At 40.2% G+C, this 20,905-nt stretch overlaps 1 protein-coding gene across 1 annotated transcript; it reads left to right on the top strand.

The window, feature by feature from the left end:
• The first annotated feature begins 442 nt into the window (after positions 1-442).
• Positions 443-19,524, top strand: ugt8 (UDP glycosyltransferase 8). Its single transcript, XM_051384880.1, has 6 exons — positions 443-685; positions 5,528-6,360; positions 10,605-10,747; positions 14,424-14,500; positions 15,703-15,922; positions 16,138-19,524. Exons 2-6 carry the CDS (start codon positions 5,530-5,532, stop codon positions 16,517-16,519), a joined length of 1,653 nt encoding a protein of 550 aa, XP_051240840.1. The 5' UTR covers positions 443-685; positions 5,528-5,529; the 3' UTR covers positions 16,520-19,524.
• Positions 19,525-20,905: the final 1,381 nt, after the last annotated feature.

Consider the following 20,905-nt stretch of genomic DNA (forward strand, 5'->3'; position numbering starts at 1 on the left):
TTTGTAATTAAGACTTTACATACAAAACACATGATCAGTTTATAAAATATGATCCATTGTTACAGATTAAACTCCCACAAGTAAGTGAAATAGTACCACTTATAAATGTAAATGATGATCTAATGATACAATACTGACAGTATACAGCCACACTGCATTATGAGTTACTTTTATTACTTTAACTACTACTAACTTAAGTGGCTAATACTCTTGTACATTTCCATACAGTAGCATTGCTGCTTTTATTAAAGTACAACATTTGAACACTTCAGTCCAACCTCTCGTTCCCAAAATCAACTGTTTATAGTATCAACACGGTTGGAGTCACCTCACCACCAACTGAGGCAAAGTTAGCCTACCTTTTACTTTTATGTGTCAATACTCTCCACCCTTATTTTGCTCTACACAACCAACCACTCAGTTTTTTCCCTTTCGGTCGCTCCCTTTACTCCCATCTTGTCACATCTCTAGTCCCGCCCTGCACCGCGCCTGTGAGAGGGACTGCGACTTTAATGTTCCCTCTGCGCGTCTTCCATAACCGGGGACCCATTTTACTTTAAGTCCTCGCAACTTTTTTTTTGTTGTGTTTTAACTCCCCGACACTTTAAAATCCGTTAAAGAAAAATTAGGACTACTGCAGTTTCACACCAACTCCTACTGTCCGGAGCAACACTGAACTCACAAGGTAAGGCCAACACAGGCGAGCTTGTCACAACAGGTGTAGCATAAACTCAGCCCGAATAACTCAACGAAACTCCAGGTTTTCTTTCTTCATGAAGCGTATACTCGCAAAGAGTTACTTGATATTGCTTAAGTTGACAGCTGTCAACTCCTCCGTACTTTTTGGCTGTTTATTTTTTTTTTTTACTGAAAACTCATTCGCGATAGTCGAAACCTCCCGATGCAGGTGTATCCAGGTTGCTGTGTTGCGTTCAGGTCCTTTATTATCACCAACGAAAATGTTACAAGAGGCGATTACGTGACGTATTTTTAAATTCACTAGTGGACCGTTTCGGGTAATATTATATCTTCTGTAACATTACTATTGTTAGAGTGTTAAATATTTTTAGTTAGTTGTACAGTTGCACTTTCATTCTTTCCTAAACGCGTTTTTAAATGTTAGTGTTGTTCTCTGTAAGACCACGGTAGGCGTTTTCAACCATGACACATTCACTGAGATATGTTAGTTGTATATTAAGCTCCAAGAAAGCAAACACTAAAATAGAGCAACCTTGCCAAGCTACCGGCGTGTCATTCTGCCGTTTTATTATCAGAGTTTAACTTGTGATATGAAATACGCGACACGTTGATCCCATGATCCCATTGGGGGGGGTGGTCTCTATCTCAGGTCCTGTATGACCTGAAAATTAAGGCAAAACTAGCCCACACTTCAAGGCCAATGTGGCCTGAATTTATTTTTGTTTTTTCCAATGAGCGAACCTACATCAGGCCACCTGTTTGGCCAATCCTGTTGCACCAACGCAAAAAAAAAAAAAAAATAGAAAGAAGTTCCTTTACTTTGACTCTGCAGGTGAGAGGTGACTAGGGCACTCCTACGTTTTAGATATGCAAGTCACTGTCAAACGTTTGTCTTCCTGAAATCCATTTTCCATATTGCTTGAAAACTCAGATTGCCTGTGTGTGTGTGTGTTGTGTGTGTGTGTGTGTGTGTCAAGAGGTGTACCTTTACTCAAAGCTAGGCCTTATTATAAGGGATAAAAGGATCAACCCGCCTACACTGAGAGGGCATGCCGTACTTGAGATATTGTTTGCTCAGGTATTAAGGTTGTCAATCGTAATTTTATAATAAACGTCATCCCACAGATTATTACTATGGGTTAATTATATTGTGCAAGGACATTTTAAAGTGTATATTTATGCTTTTACTTCTTTGAACCACTATTTCCCTGTTTCTTCCCATTCATCAGAGCTTCTTTATTTGCAGTACATTTTGTTAATGAGATCCTGTTGAAGGTTACCTGAAACCCTTTGGTGCTTTGTCTCAGTCCCCTGCGTTTTTGTTTGTTTTGCAATTAACTCTTGGAAAGACAGATCCTGTCTGACCTGTTCTTGCGAGTTGATTGCTAGAGTTTGGCTAAGGTAGTATGAGATTATGAAAGTGAGAAGAAATAGTACTGAGGAGGAAGGAGAGCTGATAGGTGGAACGAGGGTTGAGTAGGGCTCTGTAGGAATTTCTGTCTGGTTTGTAGAGTCGCAATAGAAACAGTTGTTGGACTGACTAGGTCAATGTGGGTAGTTGGGATCCTCATGCTTAAGCCCCAGGCCATTTTACAATGGTATTTCCATAGGCTATATGTGTGAGGCGGATGTTGACAAGTAGGCTTTTCTTAGATCCAGACATACACTATCTTTCAAATGCTGATCAAGCTTGAAGATAAAAGGATATGGAGAGAGGCAATGTTACCATTATGAACAGCTTCTCATGTGTTGTGCCATGGCAAAGTCAGGGGTTTTTCCCCAACTTTTTTATGTTTTCACCAAAATTCAAGATTTAAAGGTTCTTAACTTATCTTAACTTATCTATGAAGTGCTCTGGGCTCCACCTTTCATTTTAGATTCACTTAAGAGGAAAGTGTGCCTACTGTGCCTTTTCACACATGCATGCATTTTTTTGTTGTAGACATTGAAATGGAGCCACAAGGTCGATTTATGTGTTAACCTCTTAGATTGAATGATCAGAGTCTGACTTGTGATATAATAAAAGAAAAGTCCATGTTAAAGTTAATGAATTTATTCCACTTTAGAGCTTATAGTAGGTTACAAATCTGTCTCCAAGCTGTACTTCCCAGAACGCTGTATTATATGACCTGAAAGCTAAAGTGAAGTGTGTCTAAGCCTATTTGGTCAATGTCCTTCAAGGGACTACATATGGATTCTATTGCAGCAAGCAAACCTAAGATCAGTTAATCTACAGCTTGGACAGTCTTGTGTTTGACTTAATACCAGTTCTTGGAAGTGCCATTTCTCCTCTCAACAGGGTGCATTGAGCTAATGAACCCCACCGTGGAGGCAGCAAGGCTTCTTGTCCCGCTGTGCTAAATCAAGAAAATGTTAGTCTAGATTATGGTATTAGAGATAAGGGATAATTACTATAAAATTAAAAAAAAAAAAAAAATTCCTCCTGCGGAAGCTTTAATTGGTTTTACTTTCAATAATGAGTTTAGAATTACTTACAGAATTTTGTTTGTTGAAGCCTAAGTGGAAGGTTATGCCATAATTGAAATTTTTTTTCTTGTCATTCTTTGTCTTGTACATGCTAATTTGCCATATAAAGTAATGTTTTGCAGAGTAAACTCACCTGTAAGGTAGCTTTTACAAAATCAGATGCAGTTGTTGGAGCTGTTGATTTAGAGCTGGCCAGTGTGGTAAAACAAAATCAATAGCACAATGCTAATAACTTGTGACCTATATTATAATAAGGCGAATGTTTGCATGATCATATAAAGTAAACAAATTGATGTTTAATGCAGTGAGTTTAGCTCCATGGTTATACATTATATTCAGAAGGAATTCTTCACATGTAAAACAAAACTTTTACCAATTTACTTTTTAGTTTAATTACAACATGATTAGAATTTGATTACAAAGTCAAGGTGTCCAAATTGATAATTATGATCATATTATCACAATATGACTCACTGAATGTCAATAAGCAATTATATATAATAGTTCATCATATCATACATGATTTAGGAGAAATGATAGTGTTTAGATAGTGAATGCAGAGTATTGTATTACCTTATAAAATGCTTTCATCACAAACTTTAAAATATGTTTCTCTACTGTTTTAATGTTTGTGCGTTTTTCATCCCCACTTTGTTTTCACCCGGATCAGCTCGTCATTGCGTATGCTTTAATTCTCTTAATTCAGATAATTTCCTCAGCCCTCCATGTGCGCAGGGTAACCAAACTCCAGTGTTAGTAACTTAAGTCATGACGGATCACAGTCCACAGTAGACAGTGGCTGGTCTCTATAGTTACTGTCAACAGTCTGGGCTGCGAAGTAACGATATCCTCAGGGCAATGCTAAACATAATGGCGGCCACCTTGAGTCGTCTTCCTACCAGGCCCCAGCTGTTTGCGGAGAGAGAAACTTCATATTGTGGACAAACAGGTGGCGGACACACTATATAATCCTGTTTAGATGCTACCAAGATATGGTCAACAGAAACAATATGGGCCATGCCATTTGATATAGATTAAGTGAGGACAACAATGTTGATAAAACGTGATGCAAGAGACGTCTAGGGGGCTGACAGAAGACTGACTGACTGACTGACTATCACAGAAGTGGCAGTTTGACACAAACGGACGTAGAATCATATCCACATTAACGTCAACACCCATGGGGAGTTTACAATTTCCTATTCCCATAATATTCAGGTCTTTAGCCTGTGGTATGAAATCCACGTAACCACAAGAACATTTAAAGCCCACCCAGAACACCCAGTGGGCCAGGTTGGATTTAAGCCTAGCACCTGTCCCATTTTATTTATTTGCTTAACTAGATATAGCAGTACATTTTAAGGCTGATTGTAATTATTCAAGATGCTTCCCCAGAACATCAGTTTCTTTTGACCTCGTTTGAAGTTATGACCTCATAATCTGCATGATGGTGCAATGCGATGCAGGAACAGCATATTAAGATAGCTGTATGCTATGACCCAAAAAGAGAGCTTTGAAAGGAGATGGTAGGCTACACACATTATGTAAATAGGTCAAGAATTTATTCATCTGCTGCCGCATTATGTTATGTTGTTTGCATCAAGTTAAAAATTTGGACTGCTCATTTTGATGCACAAGAACTTGTTGACTTAGCTCCTGGTCCAATTTCACAATTACACTTTTGCTTTATCCTTTATACATTTTCCTCCAAAAGGTCAGCACATTTCTTAAGGTGTAACACCCTGTGGAAAGAGAACATGGGTTAGTTATTCTTGATTAAAAAAACCTGGATAATTGATAGCTTTCCATAAAAAGTCAACCAGTGTTGATGGTTAATCCCAGTGAAAGGGAGAATGAGTGTAGGCATATAAGGCACAGGCTATGACATGGTGGCATGATAATGGCTCTTTGTGTTTGTGTTTGTGAATAGAGCGGCCTGAGGTTTAGAATGACGTTGGTGCTACCCACGCCATGTCAGTGACGGCTGTGCACAGAGTGAGGAGGGATGAAGGGGTGGAATCAATCGAAAACAAAAAATGAGAGAGAGAGGTTATTTAGGAAAGGTACACCATGGAGGATAAGAAGTATAACCACACAGATACTGAGAAATTCTCTCAAAACTACCTCTCAGTATGTATGACAGGACTGAAACTTTGTTTGAAGCATACAATGTATAATGTTTTCCCCTCTGTGAAAGTGTTGCCTCCTTGCATTATGGGTGACTGATAAGAGGTGTGCCAGAGTAAGGTTCATAAAGTAAAAACCTTAAACTAGACCCATCTAATAAGCTGTTCATATTTGACATTGCTTTTTAACATTGCTCATTTCTTTATCATTTCAGCCATGCTACTACCTTCGTCACTACTACTCCTTCTTGGCCTCCTCACCTGGAGTCCCAGCACATTGTGGGCCGCTAAAGTGATCGTGGTCCCACCCATCATGTTTGAATCACACCTCTACATCTTCAAGACACTGGCCACGGCTCTGCACGAGAAGGGCCATGAGACCCATTTTCTAATTTCAAAAGGTCGTGAGGTGCCCCCCTCCCCTCACTACCACTTACAGCACTATCCAGGGATCTTTAACAGCAGCACGGCTGACAATTTCCTCCAGTCCAAAGTCAGCAACATCTTCTCAGGCCGCCTGACATTTCTGGAACTGTTTGACATTCTTGACCACTACTCTCAGAACTGTGATGCTGTCGTTGGCAATGTTGAGGTAATGACCCGCCTCAAAGAGGCCAAGTTTGACCTGCTGCTGGTGGACCCTAATGAGATGTGTGGTTTTGTGATCGCTCATATCCTGGGTGTGCAATATGCCGTGTTCAGCACAGGTCTGTGGTACCCGGCAGAGGCGGGTGCCCCGGCTCCACTTTCATATGTACCCGAATTCAACTCATTGCTGACAGACCGTATGTCTCTGGTCCAGAGGATCACCAACACAGCTGTTTATCTGGTGCAGCGCTTTGGAGTCCATTATATTGCATTACCCAAGTATGACCGGATTATGAAGAAACATGGAGTGAAGCCTCAAGTAGCCATGGCTGACTTGGTGCAGGGCAGCCGGCTGTGGATGCTATGCACTGACATGGCACTGGAGTTCCCCAGGCCCACTCTGCCACATGTGGTCTACATAGGAGGCATCCTTACCAAGCCCCCCAACCCACTGCCACAGGTCAGTACTGAGAGACACACAGACAGCGTGATGAACATGATGTCGTTGAAGTTGAAGTCTTTGGAGAGTAGTGGCCTTTCATTAATTTATATCACATTATTAATGTATATTGTGTTAAATGTCCAGTGTGTGACATGTACGAGGATCTATTTTCAGGAATGGAATATGATATTCATAACTATTTTTCCATTGGCTTATAATCATCTGAATATAGGACATGTTCATTACCTCCTTCCACGGAGTCCGCCATGTTGAATCGCCATGTTTCTACTGTAGCCCAGAACAAACAAGCCAAACACTGGCTTTAGATAGGGTCTTTCGCTTTTAACAGCTAAAGTAGTTTCTCCTACATACTTCACAGCCCATTTTCATTCCAAAGTTATCATATACAGATGCAAACTGTGTTAAGTTAGTTGCAATCTGCAACTTCAGCGCTAGATGCCACTAAATCCTATATAGCGGATCTCCAAGTTAGTAATTTCCTAGCTAACCAAGTGAGAAACTTTATAAAGACAAAATAACCAGACTGCAGTATCTGGTTTTGGGAAAGGTAAACCAGTTACATCATGTGGTCATTTATCAGTCCTGCTCACTGATATGAAACATTGCCCACAATGGCCCAATACACCCTGAGATGGCAAAGAGATTGTTACCGGAGTATAAACCATATCGCAAAATCTGACAAATATTGACAAATATGACACATTTATACCCTCTCATGGTATTTAATATACTGCACATTTATCATATTACCAAGCCCTATCACAGAGTCAGTGTCCCTGTGTCTGATCAGTTACCACTCTTTATAATGAGAGATGGAATTTTAGATCCACAAGCTCAAATAAAAATGTCACAAATGTGTCCACATGCAGCACAATGAGTGCTCGAAACATTAAATGAGGACTCTGTCAGTGGTGACATTATGCAAATATGTGGTTTCATGGGCAGGATGGAAAGTCATATTGTTATTAGGCTTCAGTCTGACTTGGGAGTAATTTATCTATGAAGAAGCTCACTGTCACATACAGCAATGACACATATTTCTATTAAATTATTGACAGCCTTGTCTCCACTCTCCCGTCTTAGCCATCTGACTGAGTTTTTTTGTATCTACCCTTGCTTGTGCCGATTGCCTCTCCTTTCACTTGGTTTCTCTTATTATCACATCCTGTGACAAAGCTATCCTTTATAGACGTTATTGGGGCGAGGATGGGTTTGGGTACACCGTAGATTTTGAGCAGAGAGGGAGGGGAGTCATGGAGAGCAGAGGCGGTTGGTGATTGGGGGGGGGGGGTCCAGCGTTCGGACGCCGAGAGCGCGGGCTGTCGGCATCTACTGCGGGGGGTTTTGCAATGCCACTCCAGCCAATAGGGAGCATTGTGCCGTGTTGTGTGGAGGGAGTTATAATGGAATTGGAGGGAGAACGAGGCAATTGTTCTGGCCAGGGCTCTGGGGACACTGAGACTCTTTTACGGGGTCACTAAGGCTGCGTTGTAGGGACAGTAGAGCCTAGTGTGCCCTTGAGGTTGCTCTGTGCCAGGGCCGGTCTTAGCTACCGCAGCTGGACCATTAGTCTCCCTCCTTCTACTTGTCCTGCACTTCTCTCACCCCAACATGGCTGCTTCCTGATCCCTCATCACCCTCTGTACTTCCATACATCCTTCACTTTTAATCAAATATACAGTATTTTGCTATGCAGTGCACTGCTGCCACCCTAAATGCGCACATGCACACACACCCAACTAGGCATGGGACGATATTGTGTCTTGCAATAAAAATACTCATAAACGTATCATGTTGAATTTCCATTATCATGATAATCATGAAATGGCATAATTGTGAATATCCTGACATGGCTTGACTTGAAAAAGCTGTCTAGCTCACCAACAAACAGAATTATTCTTTCCAGTCATTCCAAAAATCTAAGCCAGTCACCTCGGCTTGCCCGTTGTATCCCCACAAGAAGAGTTAAACTGGATGTGTGGAATAGTATAGTTTCCAAAATAAGGAACAGGGAGATGAGGTACTTATCTGTGATACAGTAAATATGTGTGTTTCTTTACAAAATGTAAGGTAAAGTGATGTTTTAGTTCCATTTTAAAAGTAAATAGTATATTTTCATGATTATCGGGATAATATAATCTATTATATAGATAATCATGGCGTTACATTTTCATATTGTCCCATGCCTTCACCCAACCTTAAAATGGCCCTATTCTGAATTGTTAAACACTTTCTGTTATGACTTCTTCTACACGTCATGTGCCAAGTGAAAATAATTTTTGATCAGCTTATGGCATACTGTGTTGCCACCCAACAGTCCCACTGGGGCCTGTTCTTAGATGCAGGTTTACAAGGTAAACTCCTTTGAGTAAAACCTGGAACAGGTCTCTTACCTCCAGGAATAGGGCCCTTGAGGAGGGAGACACTATTGTCTTTACTTGTACTTGGGCATGTCATGTCTTTAGCTCCCTCAGTGTTGCTGTCAGTTGGTAGAAAACAATGAGCACCACATGTTTCCTTTCTTTTCTTTAGATTTAATAGTGCTGACATTTTAAATGTTGCAGCAACTTTTAACTGATAGATCAAAGCTTATTTAGGATAGTTGGCAGATGTAAAATGAGTCATGTAACAGTGCTTATGGGCTCTTTGTTTTTTAGATACTAGATTAGATTTTAGTTAGACATTAGATCGTTGCAGTTTTCATCCAAAGCCCTTGAACCCTGTATCCCAGTGGTTCTCAAACTGTGGGCATGGATAAACAGAGGAAAAACTACGTTGAATGAATGTGAATGTGTTTGCTGATGCTATCATCTTGACCTTTTATTTGACAAAAATTGATCCTTCTTTGTTGTCCCCTGTCATTGTTAATGATTGCTAAAAGCTGTGGGGTTGGGCGGCATGAACATTTTTCAGCTTCTGACTGAGGGCCTGCCAGAAAAAAGTTTGAGAACCACTGCTCTAACCCAAGTTTGTTAAGGAAATTGTGTCATACAAGGTAATGAGATAATCTGTGTTCATCACCACCAAAAAGGTAATTAGATGGCAAATATATCTGCCGTTGAGCTAAATAATAGAGTCGTCCAAAAGCAAACAATTTCAGCTCAAGTCCAGCACTTAAGGTGACAATACTCTAATTTAATATCATCATGAGTTCAGACCTTCACATCTGCTCAGAAGCTGTAAGATTTGGGATTATTTCTTCTGTTAAAAATAGTTTAAATTAAAAAATATTTGGCCAGTTAGGTCTGTGGATAACTGGAACGTTGATTCTAGAGACTCACAGAGGTTGAGTTGTCACAGTAAAATGGTGATCTCTTGAGGAAATATACTACTTGCCAACGTTATGTTAAGATGGAGCAAATTGCAACAGGCAGCAATTCAGAAGAGATAAAAAATCATGTCACATTTACGGAAGAATAGCTTGAAAAGTTTGGCCATAAAATACTGTAACTCGCAGAGGCAATGTGGTGAAATAAGGCCTTTTTAGAAGTAAAATCAATAGAAACATGACACTTCAAACTATGTGACTTTGTGAATATGAAAATGATGATGGGCACCAAACTGCGTGATACTAGCTCAGCACATCCATACTTGTCAGGCATTAACTTAACAGCCTCATGCATTAGACATTCTGTGTCTTGCTTGATAAACTTCCACTGGACACGTTCAAATTTCCCTGCATTTGAATTTATGTAGTCTACATGGCAGTATTTTTACAACCTGTATCAGCTGTGATGTGGTAATTAGAGATTAATGTGTTTATAGACTGGGAGTTTCTCATCTTATCTGCCTCAAATTACATTATTATGTATTATTATGTACATTAGTAAAGTAATAATGCAAAGTTAAGGGCATTTTGATATCATCACTCCACCTGTATCTATAAACTTGTAAATCATTAAGAACACAAATGTGGAAACACCTTGCTTGAATCTTTGACATGAGTCATGTAGATTGCGTTATAAAGCAATAAATAGAGCAATAACAATGTTCAAAGTGCATGTGAAGGGTCTGTTTTACTGATGTCAGGTAATTTAGCTCAGCTTCTGAATTTGCAGTTATCTCATTATATCTCCATTTTGGGTCATTTGAATGCTTGCAATACACGTCAATGTATCTACTGTGAAAGGACGGACTAATAAATTAAAAAAAGGAAGGAAAATAAATAAATAATAATAAATAACAACAAGTCTTTTTTCACAGCCAAATAAACCCTCATTGTCTGTCTCTAATATTCTCAGGAGTTTGAGGCATGGGTGAATGACACAGCGGAGCATGGCTTCGTGGTGGTGTCGTTCGGAGCTGGGGTCAAGTACCTCTCCCAGGACATTGCTCACAAACTGGCAGGAGCCCTTGCCAGGCTGCCTCAGCGAGTCGTCTGGAGGTAAAGTATCTGTTTGCTCACTTTCACTCGTACTGTACACAGCTGTTACTGTGACAGATGTGAACAGAATTTTCTGATGAGCTTTTGTGCTTGCCCAGTGAGACAGATAGGGGTGAAAATCTAAGCTCTTGAATTAATTCACAGAGGATCTCACAGCAATGATTACTGACATCAACCTGAGCAGGAAAACACAAAAAATAAAAGGAGGGAAAGAGAGATTGATAGATGAGGGAAAATAAATGTGACACCAAGTTTTGCAATGCTTTAAAATTCCATCCATGAACCTGTTAATCCTTAACTCTTATCTCAGTATATTTTGTGATTCATTGACCACATTAACACTCATTGTTTTTGTTTAACTTTTATCCCACAACTGACTGAAGAATAGTTAATTATACATCCAAACACACTGGTTTAAGGTTAAACCTTATCAGACAATTTGTTCAAATAGGTCAATCCAAGTAGTCCATTACTAATACAGATTGCAGGAAAGCGACCCATGGACCTAGTACTATATACATGAGGTCCCCAAATCTTCTCTATAGGTATATGATGTAGCTGGATTAATGTTTGAACGGTGTGCAGAGGTTTGTGGCTGGTGCATAAGGTCTTCACTTGTACAAACACACTAGTTTACAATGATGCCATTACTGGTCAAGAAACCTTTCATTAGGTGCGTCTGTGCCAGATAATTACAGTTTTAAAATGATATGTTGGTTTTATTTGTACTTGGATCACAGAAGTCAATGCCAGTTGTGCTGTAGTCCTTTTTCTTTATTTTAAGTATTTTTATTATTATTATTATTATTTTTAATTGACTAAATGGAGTGTTGTTGGTAAGTTAGGTTATTGTTTTTTTTTTAAATTCAGTTAGTGCATTGCAACCATTAACTATTATGGTACTATAACATTGTGCCATGACATTTCCTTTGGACACTGTGCATGATCATGGAAAAGTCATTAACAAAAACATTAGCTAAAACTCTTCTCTAGAGTGAAGAATGTGTGCAGTAGTTAACTAAAATTTGATTTCCAGACCCCATACATGACCAATAACCAACAGCGAGAAGTGCAAGGATTAAATTCAGTGTTAGCCAGATCGAACACTCTTCTGACCATAGAAAGAGACGTCAGAACGATCATGCAAGTTGGAGAAGTCCAAGGATATGTGATAAGAAAGGAGGGGGAAATTAATGTCTTGTAAAGGTTACACAGATGACACAGATTTACTCAGTTTGGTAGCAAGTATATTGACTTGCAGCAACTTGAATATTAACTGCCCTCACAACCAAAGCAAAATAACACACTTAAACTTTTGTAAATCATATTTACATGTATTTACATGTAAAGCCTCATACTGACATTTTGACCTTCTATTGCTTCACAATCACAGGAGTAGTTTAGCTGTGTGTCTGCTTATCTTCCTCGGTTGTCTGCACCTCACTTTTGTGCATGTGTCTGAATTTTTCAAAATAGAATATGAAGTATTTGGTAGTGTATAGAGCTGGGGGAAAAGTGGATAAGGGTGCACCCAGAGCAGCCTACTGTGGCATGCTAGGAGAAGCAACAACAATAGGCACACACTATAAACTGGAGTTTTGGGGTTGGAAAACTAAATTTTACAAGGAGCTGGACAGAGAGAGGAATACGATCCAATTGTAGTTGCTTACCCTCAGGTGATGAAACAGCTTACCAGGGTTGTGGGCAGAAGGCACTGTGTGTTGTAATGAGGGCGGCTGGATTTTGCCTTGGCATTCAACATGTATGAGTAATAATGTGTGACAGTCTGTCATTTTAGTGTGACTTTTTCGTGAGTGAAATGACAAAAGGCAAATGAAACACATTCCTCTGTTCTCAAGCTCTGAACTTTAACGGTGAGATATCAAGGTCTACAGGTGAAGTGAGTCAATCTTCTGAAATTTGCAGGCATAGACAGGAGCCTCATGTAAGCCCCAAGACTTTGTATGTGACATTGAATGGTAATCTGGCTTTCAGTGGCCCTCCCAAACTGAGAGGGTTGAAAAGGAAGAGGGCTGATGAGAGGGACAGGGACCAAGCCAAATGAATCGTGTCATTGATAATTGGCTGCATGAATGTAGGCTTTGATTGGCAGGACAGTGAATTGGTGCTTTGTTGAAGAGAGAAAGAGAGATGAAAGAGTTTGAGTTAGGGAGGGAAGGAGACAGAGATGGACGGGTGGGGGTCATAATGTAGCATGCATATGTATTGTGTGCAGCATTTGTCAGAAAATGCTTCCGCACGCTCGACCGCAGACACCAACAGGCATACGCACAATACTGCACACATTCACCACCACCCCTCAGAAGACAAAGGGTTGAAACCTAAATGTCTGAGTGAACAAGAAAGGCCCTTCTGCTTTTTTGCTTTTTGTTTAGAGAAAAACATTGAATTCCCCTTTGTTCACTTTCTGCATCATGTAAATGTTAGACTCCACTGATTTACTTAGCCTTCTGTATACAGTATCTCTTGTACACACTGTCCATAAAGTACATATTCTGCCCTCACTATGCATGTATTGGTGCACAGAGTAAATGTAAAAAGGTTAAGAGAGTTACAGTACCCTTAAACAATCTTAACAGTAAATTAAAGAATAGAAAATACACTGATTGGCTTTCGTAGTCGTAACTTCCTAGAGTATTATGGCAACCATGAGGTGTGAAGCGGAGGCACCCCTTTAACACTGCAACGTGTCAGTTTTACACTTATTTTGTACAGATTAAGCAAATGAGATACAGTTAACGTGTTAATCAGGGAGCTTCAGAGGTGTTGGTAGGTTTGAGAGAGTTGACAGAGTCAGGCAAGCTGTTTCCCCCTGTGTCAAGTCTGGGTTGTAGTGTAGCTTCATATTTACTATACAGACATTAGCGGGATATTGTAACACCAGTGTGTTATCCAAAATGTCAAAGTATTCTTTAAACGATCACAAAACAGTTTTAATAAAAGAGCAGGCTACTGACAGATAAAGCTCCGACAAGGGTGTAGATAAAATGTCAATATTTGCTTGGTCACACATCTGACAAAATGGTGGCTGTAACAATGTCAGTTTAACATACTATACATTTTTAACTGGTTATGAAACAGTTTCAATTTAATTACTGATGCATCTGTAAGTCCTACATAAACAAACTAGACCATCGGCTATTTCTATATAGTTATTCTGAGCACCACCTGCCACCTGCCACCGGATCGGATTCCCCTCAAAATCAGACGAAACGAGGCGGTGTCCTTGGGGGCCGCCAGGATCAACACAGAATGAAAGTTTCTTGTAGCTGTAACTGCTATGGAGCTATGCCCTTAGGGGTTGCTAGTAGCAACATAATGTTCAACTGTTACCACACTGCTGGTGAAAAAACAGTGTGTGTTTGTGTGTGTGTGTGTGTGTGTGTGTGTGTGTGTGTGTGTACACTCATATCCCACAATCAGTGGTATTGGCACATTGGACATTAATGTGAAATACTTGGTGATTTGCTAATCTGACTAAATATAAGTAAAGTGAAATATGACTTTTTTAAAATTAAATTAAACATCATGGATCTACTTGGTGTTTGCATACTGTGATGACAACATGATATGATAAAAAGTGAGAAAAGCTATAGTATTTCAGTATTGTATTTCCCCCTTTCTTCCTTCATTGTTTTCTTTTTTCTTTCCTTAGATTCTCTGGGGTTCCACCCAGTAACCTTGGCAACAACACCAAGCTTGTTGACTGGATGCCTCAGAATGACTTATTAGGTGAGTACACTGAGAGGACACCGTGTGTACTTCTAGGTTTCTTATCAGCTGGTTTACAGAATTTATTGTTATGCACCATAGGAACTGAAATGTATTTTATTGCACTTGCCACACCCCACTAACCAAAACATCTCATAAATCTGATTTGTTTATACCGCTGGTAAGAGCATGTCTTGACTCATTGGTGTTTTTATATGGGATGTTGCTGCTGTGCCTGTGGTGGACTAGGTTTTGTGTGGGTGGGTTCCTCCCATACCTACATATTAACTGCAATACTGGATACAATGTGAATGTATAAGCCACTTTGTGCCTGTCTGGAATAAGGAATGTACAACAACATTCAGGTATTGGCAGCTAGCATTGTATTCTGCAATGGTGTAATAGCACCTCGGTTAGTCTAGACTGCAAACACGTAAATGTTCTGCCTGTCTGAATTTTTGGTAGCTCGGTAAGAGGCGCAGCGGGGAGGGGCAGTTAGCATGAAAACAATAAAACTTATCTTTCCTCTAACTCGGTTTGTGGCCCAATCCACCATAGTGCATTTTTTGACATTAAATGTTGATGGCCAAATGAGCAAAATATGTAATATTCAGTTTAATAAATACAGCATCACCTTCTCTTTCCAAATAAAATAAAATTTACCCACAATGATCCACAGAATTTGTTGGCTAATTTTGACTTAAGTGTTCCCTCCAGCGTTTATGTTGGAGTTTATCTTGCTCTTGAGATTTTATTTTTGGAGCATTTATCGTCAAAAAACACAAAACTTTTAAACTCCATTAAATCATAATTATAGTATGCAGATGGGTGTATAAGGGCCCTGATGAAGAGAAACATTTAAATTTACCGTTTTTTAGCTGAGTTACACTTTTTTCTAAATTGTTAAAATGTGTATAGAGGAAGTAAAGCTTTTACTTTGACATTTCTCGCTTCATAAAAACACTGACTGAGGGAATTTGTTAATTACACTGTTGAAATAATACACACACACACACCTATGTAAAACTGCCCTCCACCCACCCTCATGAAGTGGAACAGTGAGATATTGCTGAGTGTGCAGCAGTTTGTAGGATCTACTGTATAAACTGCAAATAATCTAGAAATACCAACCCAGCAAAATAAATGCCCTGTCAAAAAAAAGGACTAATGAACATAACCACCTAACACGCAAACTAACATCCCTCATCCCTCCGGTTATATAGGCCACGCCAACACGAGGGCCTTCCTGAGTCACGGTGGCCTGAACAGCATCTACGAGGCCATGTACCACGGGGTTCCGGTGGTCGGCGTGCCCCTGTTCGGAGACCACTATGACACCATGACTCGTGTGGCAGCCAAAGGTATGGGTATCCTGCTGCACTGGAAGTACATGAGCGAGGAAGACCTCTACACAGCCCTGACCAGCGTCATCACAGACACCAGGTTAGACCACACAAAAATGCTTTGAATATTTGAGTTATTGTTTATCAGTGCCATCTGGTGACCGTATATGGAATCACCTCTCTGTCACTCACTGTCTTTATCTCTCTTTCATACATGGTTGTACTTTCATGTGTCTGTGCCCTTTCGCGTGCTCAAAGACTTGTGCGCTTGTCTCTTTACATCCTGGTTTCCAACCACTGTCTCTTCCTACCTAGGTACCGCCAGAAAGCACGTCTTCTCTCCAACATTCACAAAGACCAGCCAGGTCACCCTGTGACTAGGGCTGTCTACTGGATCAGCTACATCCTCCGTCACCACGGTGCCAACCATCTGCGCTCCGCCGTATACGAGGTGTCCCCATACCAGTACTTCCTAGTGGATGTGATTGTCGCTGTAGGGGCTGCCTTGGCTCTGAGTGTCTTTGCCCTGCGGCGGTTGGTACGATTGCTGAGGGGGAAGGTCGGGGACCAGAACAGAGGAGGTGCAGTCACCAGGGATGACGGTAACATGGCCAATGGACATTGCCATAGCGAGAGTGTGGCCAACGGGAAACACAAACGCAATGGCTCCTTGAAAAGCGAAAAGAAGATGAATTAATGTTTTGAATGGCCAAGAGGGACGAGGAAGAAGTTGCCCCAAGGACTTAGCTCTAGGATTGGTTTAGTGGTTTTATAAAAGCTTTGAGAGAAAGTTCTTAGGTCTGCGTCAAGAGGCAACTGCTACTCAGAGCGAGCAAGAGGCTGTAGGAGGATACACAATGCATCATGTGGGAAACAGAGCAAGGCATCGGGTGCTCAAAATCTGTGTGTGTGTGTGGGTGTATGTGTATGTGTGCACTGAGGCGAATTTAACGAAAAAAAAAACTCTAACAGCAGCAGCTACAGCAATACAACACCAAATTGGAAAGTAATTGAGGATGAAACACAGGAAAGACACACTGGAGGACATTGTTTCTTCATGTGTGTCTTCTCTCCTGCGTGTTCTCTGTTGTCTTCCTGCCTTCCTCACCCACTGGAAGGATGACGAAGAGGGGAAATCCTGAGCGCCAACCCCTCATCCTCAGAACAAAACAAGAAAACAAACGGATAACTTTTGAAATATTTAGGATTTTAATGTTTTTAACTGCAAACTCTGCTTCAGCTATTGTAAACTGTAAATAGAGGACAAATCTATTTATTACTGTACAAATGCAATTTAATGATGGACCTTTTTCACCTTAATCTTATTTTTAATTTATTTTGTGTGTCAGTGGTCCTATGGCATGATGGTAAATGTACACTCCCTTGTCTAAGCTAACATTGTATGCTTCATATTGATGAAAACAAACTGACAGCATTAGCCATTGTAAGTCCGCACAGGTCTGCGCTTTTTTGCACTCCGCAGTATTCACGGTGGTCTTGTTTTCAAACTAATCAGAGAAAATATTCAGCTTTTCCCTTTTCACATGGTAGTGCCAACCTGCGATTGCACTTTGCTCTGCAGTGTTCCATTTGTCTCTTTACTGACAGTTTGCTCTGCGAGAGAATAACTCAACTGAACTCCGTTTGGCTTATCAGTGTGAAAAGGGTGATCATGTTATCATCAGAAGATAATAACTACCGAGGATACTGCGGATAGGTGGAGCCAGACCGTGCTCAAGCTCATCCAGTCAGGGGATAAGGGATGAGTCAGAGCATTACTGATTCATGATTACTTCCTTCATCAGTCCCATATTTTAATTCTGCATCCCTCATCTGTTTATTAATTAGTAAGAATTCATCACTTGATTGCCATTTTTGTTGCTGCACTTGACTTTGTGCAACGTCATTCTTCTGTGATTCATTTGTTGGTTCATTCCTAACATATGTTACAAATGCTAGTTTTTAAAAATGTCCCGGTTCAGGTAGGACTTTCAGAATCCATTCTTCTATTCTGCAAGTTAAAAGTCTGTTCAGTTTAGATTTTGAGGTCAGTGTACAACTTATGTAGGCCTTATGTATTTATATTAACTTTCAGTGTGAATGATTCACATTCTGTATGTTGCCTTTTATAATGCAGATACTCGTGTATGCAGTATGCTTGAATACGTGTATGTGTGCTTGTTGTTTCAATGCTTGTGCATTTTAGATCACTGTGCGGCTTTAGAGTGAGTGGATGAAAAAAAGGCAGATGAGGCATGTTTTAGCCCACTCTGAGGCTTTTTTTGGTATCCTGTGAAGTCATGTCATCATGAGTGCCGGTGCAAAGGATGCTTTATTTTCTTTTTCTTTCAATTCAACTGATGTTTCCTTCAGTAGCTCTTTTTTTTATCATCTTATGTGTCAATCCACTCCATATTATTTCACTTGTGTTTCTCGGCCACCGTGCCTGTTAATTCTTAATGCAGATGTAAGAAGGGTGTAAGAAGGGTGAAAGAGTGACTTAGTTCCGACAGCAAAAGTGAACCCCACGACTTCTACAATGAATAGTAATGTGTCAAAGTGACACTGATCCCTGCAGTGAAATTCTCTTTTCTTGAACCCCTGTCAAGGAGATCAAAGTACAGGGCGAGCTGTAGGAGTATCTTTGGAGTTTGTACGGATTCAGTATCTTGCTAATGGACATTTCAGAAGGGCAGGTGCTCGTGAACATGTGACATAAAAGTCACATGAACATGAGACTTCCAGTTGGACGGTTTATCAGACCACCAGGTCACACATACTGTATTTTCCTCCTTTGTTCTTGCAGCACAGTGCAGACTTTTTAAAACTTTAAATTGCAACCACAATTGGCATTCTAGCAAAGAGATTGTTCACCGACTTACCAAAGCCTCACACATGGACAGTATGGCAATGTAAATTTAAAGGAAACAGAAGAAATACTGTCACTTAACCTGTCAAAAGCTGTTAAGGACTTAACATCCAACCAACATGCATGCACATACAGTATGTTCACAAATCCTGTATGATAATTGAGAAAAAAACTTGATCTTCAAACATGATCTTCCTTTCTCTGTGAGCTACAAGTACACTTGCACAGCCCAACCCAGCCCTGCTGAAAGGACAGACTATTATACTTGAATCATCATCATATATAACAACTTCAGCTGTTGGGTGTGGTGGGTGGGCCTGCAGGTGCTACAAAAGCTATGAACAGGATCTGGAGAGAAAAAAATATTTGTGAAGATATATCTTTTTAAATTTTTTATTTCAGTATTAATGTTGTTATAGCCCACACAGTTACATGCTCATCCCGTACTTCTCTCTTATGTGTCCGTACTAACTGCAGTCTGACATGTCTCTGTTCTTGTGATCTTTGTATTTCATCAACTTGAAGACTTTCTTGTCGTCAATAGTCCGTTTGCTTGATCCATTTGTCCACCTCTTTGTCCTTCTCATGACTTCCTGATGTATTCTGCCGTCTTTGTGTTCTTGTCTTTTTCTTCCTCCTCCTCCCCCCGCTAAATTATATAATTATTAGATGTCTCCACTTACTTGCTTTTTTTTTTTTAAAACCTTCATTTTACTTTGATTTTAAAATGACATAAAGTCCTCAATTTTCTTGTCATGTGTGCCCATGTTGTAAATAGAACAATGTAAACAAAATACTAATGCTGAATAAAAATGACATATTTTGTTTGCAGAGATGATTGAAGCTTATTTCTCAAATTAGATTGCCTTTATTTTTTAAATAGAAATTTGAAGAAGGCAGATGAAACACGTGAAAAGTTGAGCAAAAGTGTAATTGCTCAACATGTTTTGCTCCTCCCAGCTTTTATCAGTACAACTGTACAACAATATTGACCGGACAAGCACATACAGTCTGTGTTTTTGAGACCTGACAAGGCTGATGTTGACTACAGCAGTTGATGCTGCCAGGCTCAGTTTGATAGGGGATGTATAGGCTTTCTGTCGGGAATTGTTACCAAGCAGCAAGAGGTTTTGTAGGTATCAAATGGTAGAGTCATCTAAAGTAGCCACCTGCACACACACACATGCATACAAGCTGGGTGGATAGATAGGGTTATCTAATGCTGTATGCTCGTGCTGACTGAGGCTGGGGTAACAAAACACCCAGCCTGGTACCCTGCCTCGCTCACTGGCCCTGTTAATTATTCACACCGCCTGCAGGGGCCTGCAGACCTCACACACACAAACACACACACACACACACACACACACACACACACACACACACACATACACACACAGTCAAAAGCATCTGCAGGTATGTTTAATTTACGTTCTTGAAGTTGTTTTCTTTTGTTGTCGCTGGTGGCCAAATTGGGCACTGTTCTGTTAACTGAGACAGGAAGGGGGGAAGAAATGGAGGGCAGGCCTCTGCTGATAAGGAATCTGATATCACAGAAAGCACAGTGGACATCATTCATGACATCCTCCATTCATTCTCAGCCACCCCTCCCTCCTCAGACCTTGTAAGTGCCTATTATCTACCATTCCACTCCACCTCGAAGGACAATCATCAGAAGCAATTAACCACTTTGTGTTGGACTAAGTGGGCTTAGTGTATGGAGTAAGAGTCCTCCCTCTTTGCACAAGATCTAAGTGATGGATTTGAACAGTTTGACAACATGACAATGTTCTGCACACAGACATCCAGTCTTTATGTAAGAGTAGGGCTTAAAGTTTATACTGGGAGTTGCATGTGTGCACATGATTCAGGAAGTTTGACCTTGCTTGTGCATTTGTTGTGTGTGTGAGTGATGTGCCATGGGGTGTATGCCAGTTCTGAAATTGTTGACTTAGCTTGTGTGAGCTAAAATGAATGATGGCCTTCACTTAGCTTGTATTCATCTCTGTCAGATATATAGATATATATACAGCACATATAGTGTAGTGGTGGAAGAAGTCCTGCATTAAAAAAAATTACTTTAGTAAAAGTAATTATTAGCAGCAAAATGTACCTAAAATGTCAAAAGTAATTATGAAGAAAAATGGCCCCTGTCATTGTTTTACTATTGCATATAATGTTTTTAGATTAATATCACTGCTACAATAATGTCTA

This window comes from Dicentrarchus labrax, unplaced genomic scaffold (genome assembly GCF_905237075.1).
Source record: "Dicentrarchus labrax unplaced genomic scaffold, dlabrax2021, whole genome shotgun sequence".
Classification (NCBI taxonomy): Eukaryota; Metazoa; Chordata; class Actinopteri; family Moronidae; genus Dicentrarchus; species Dicentrarchus labrax.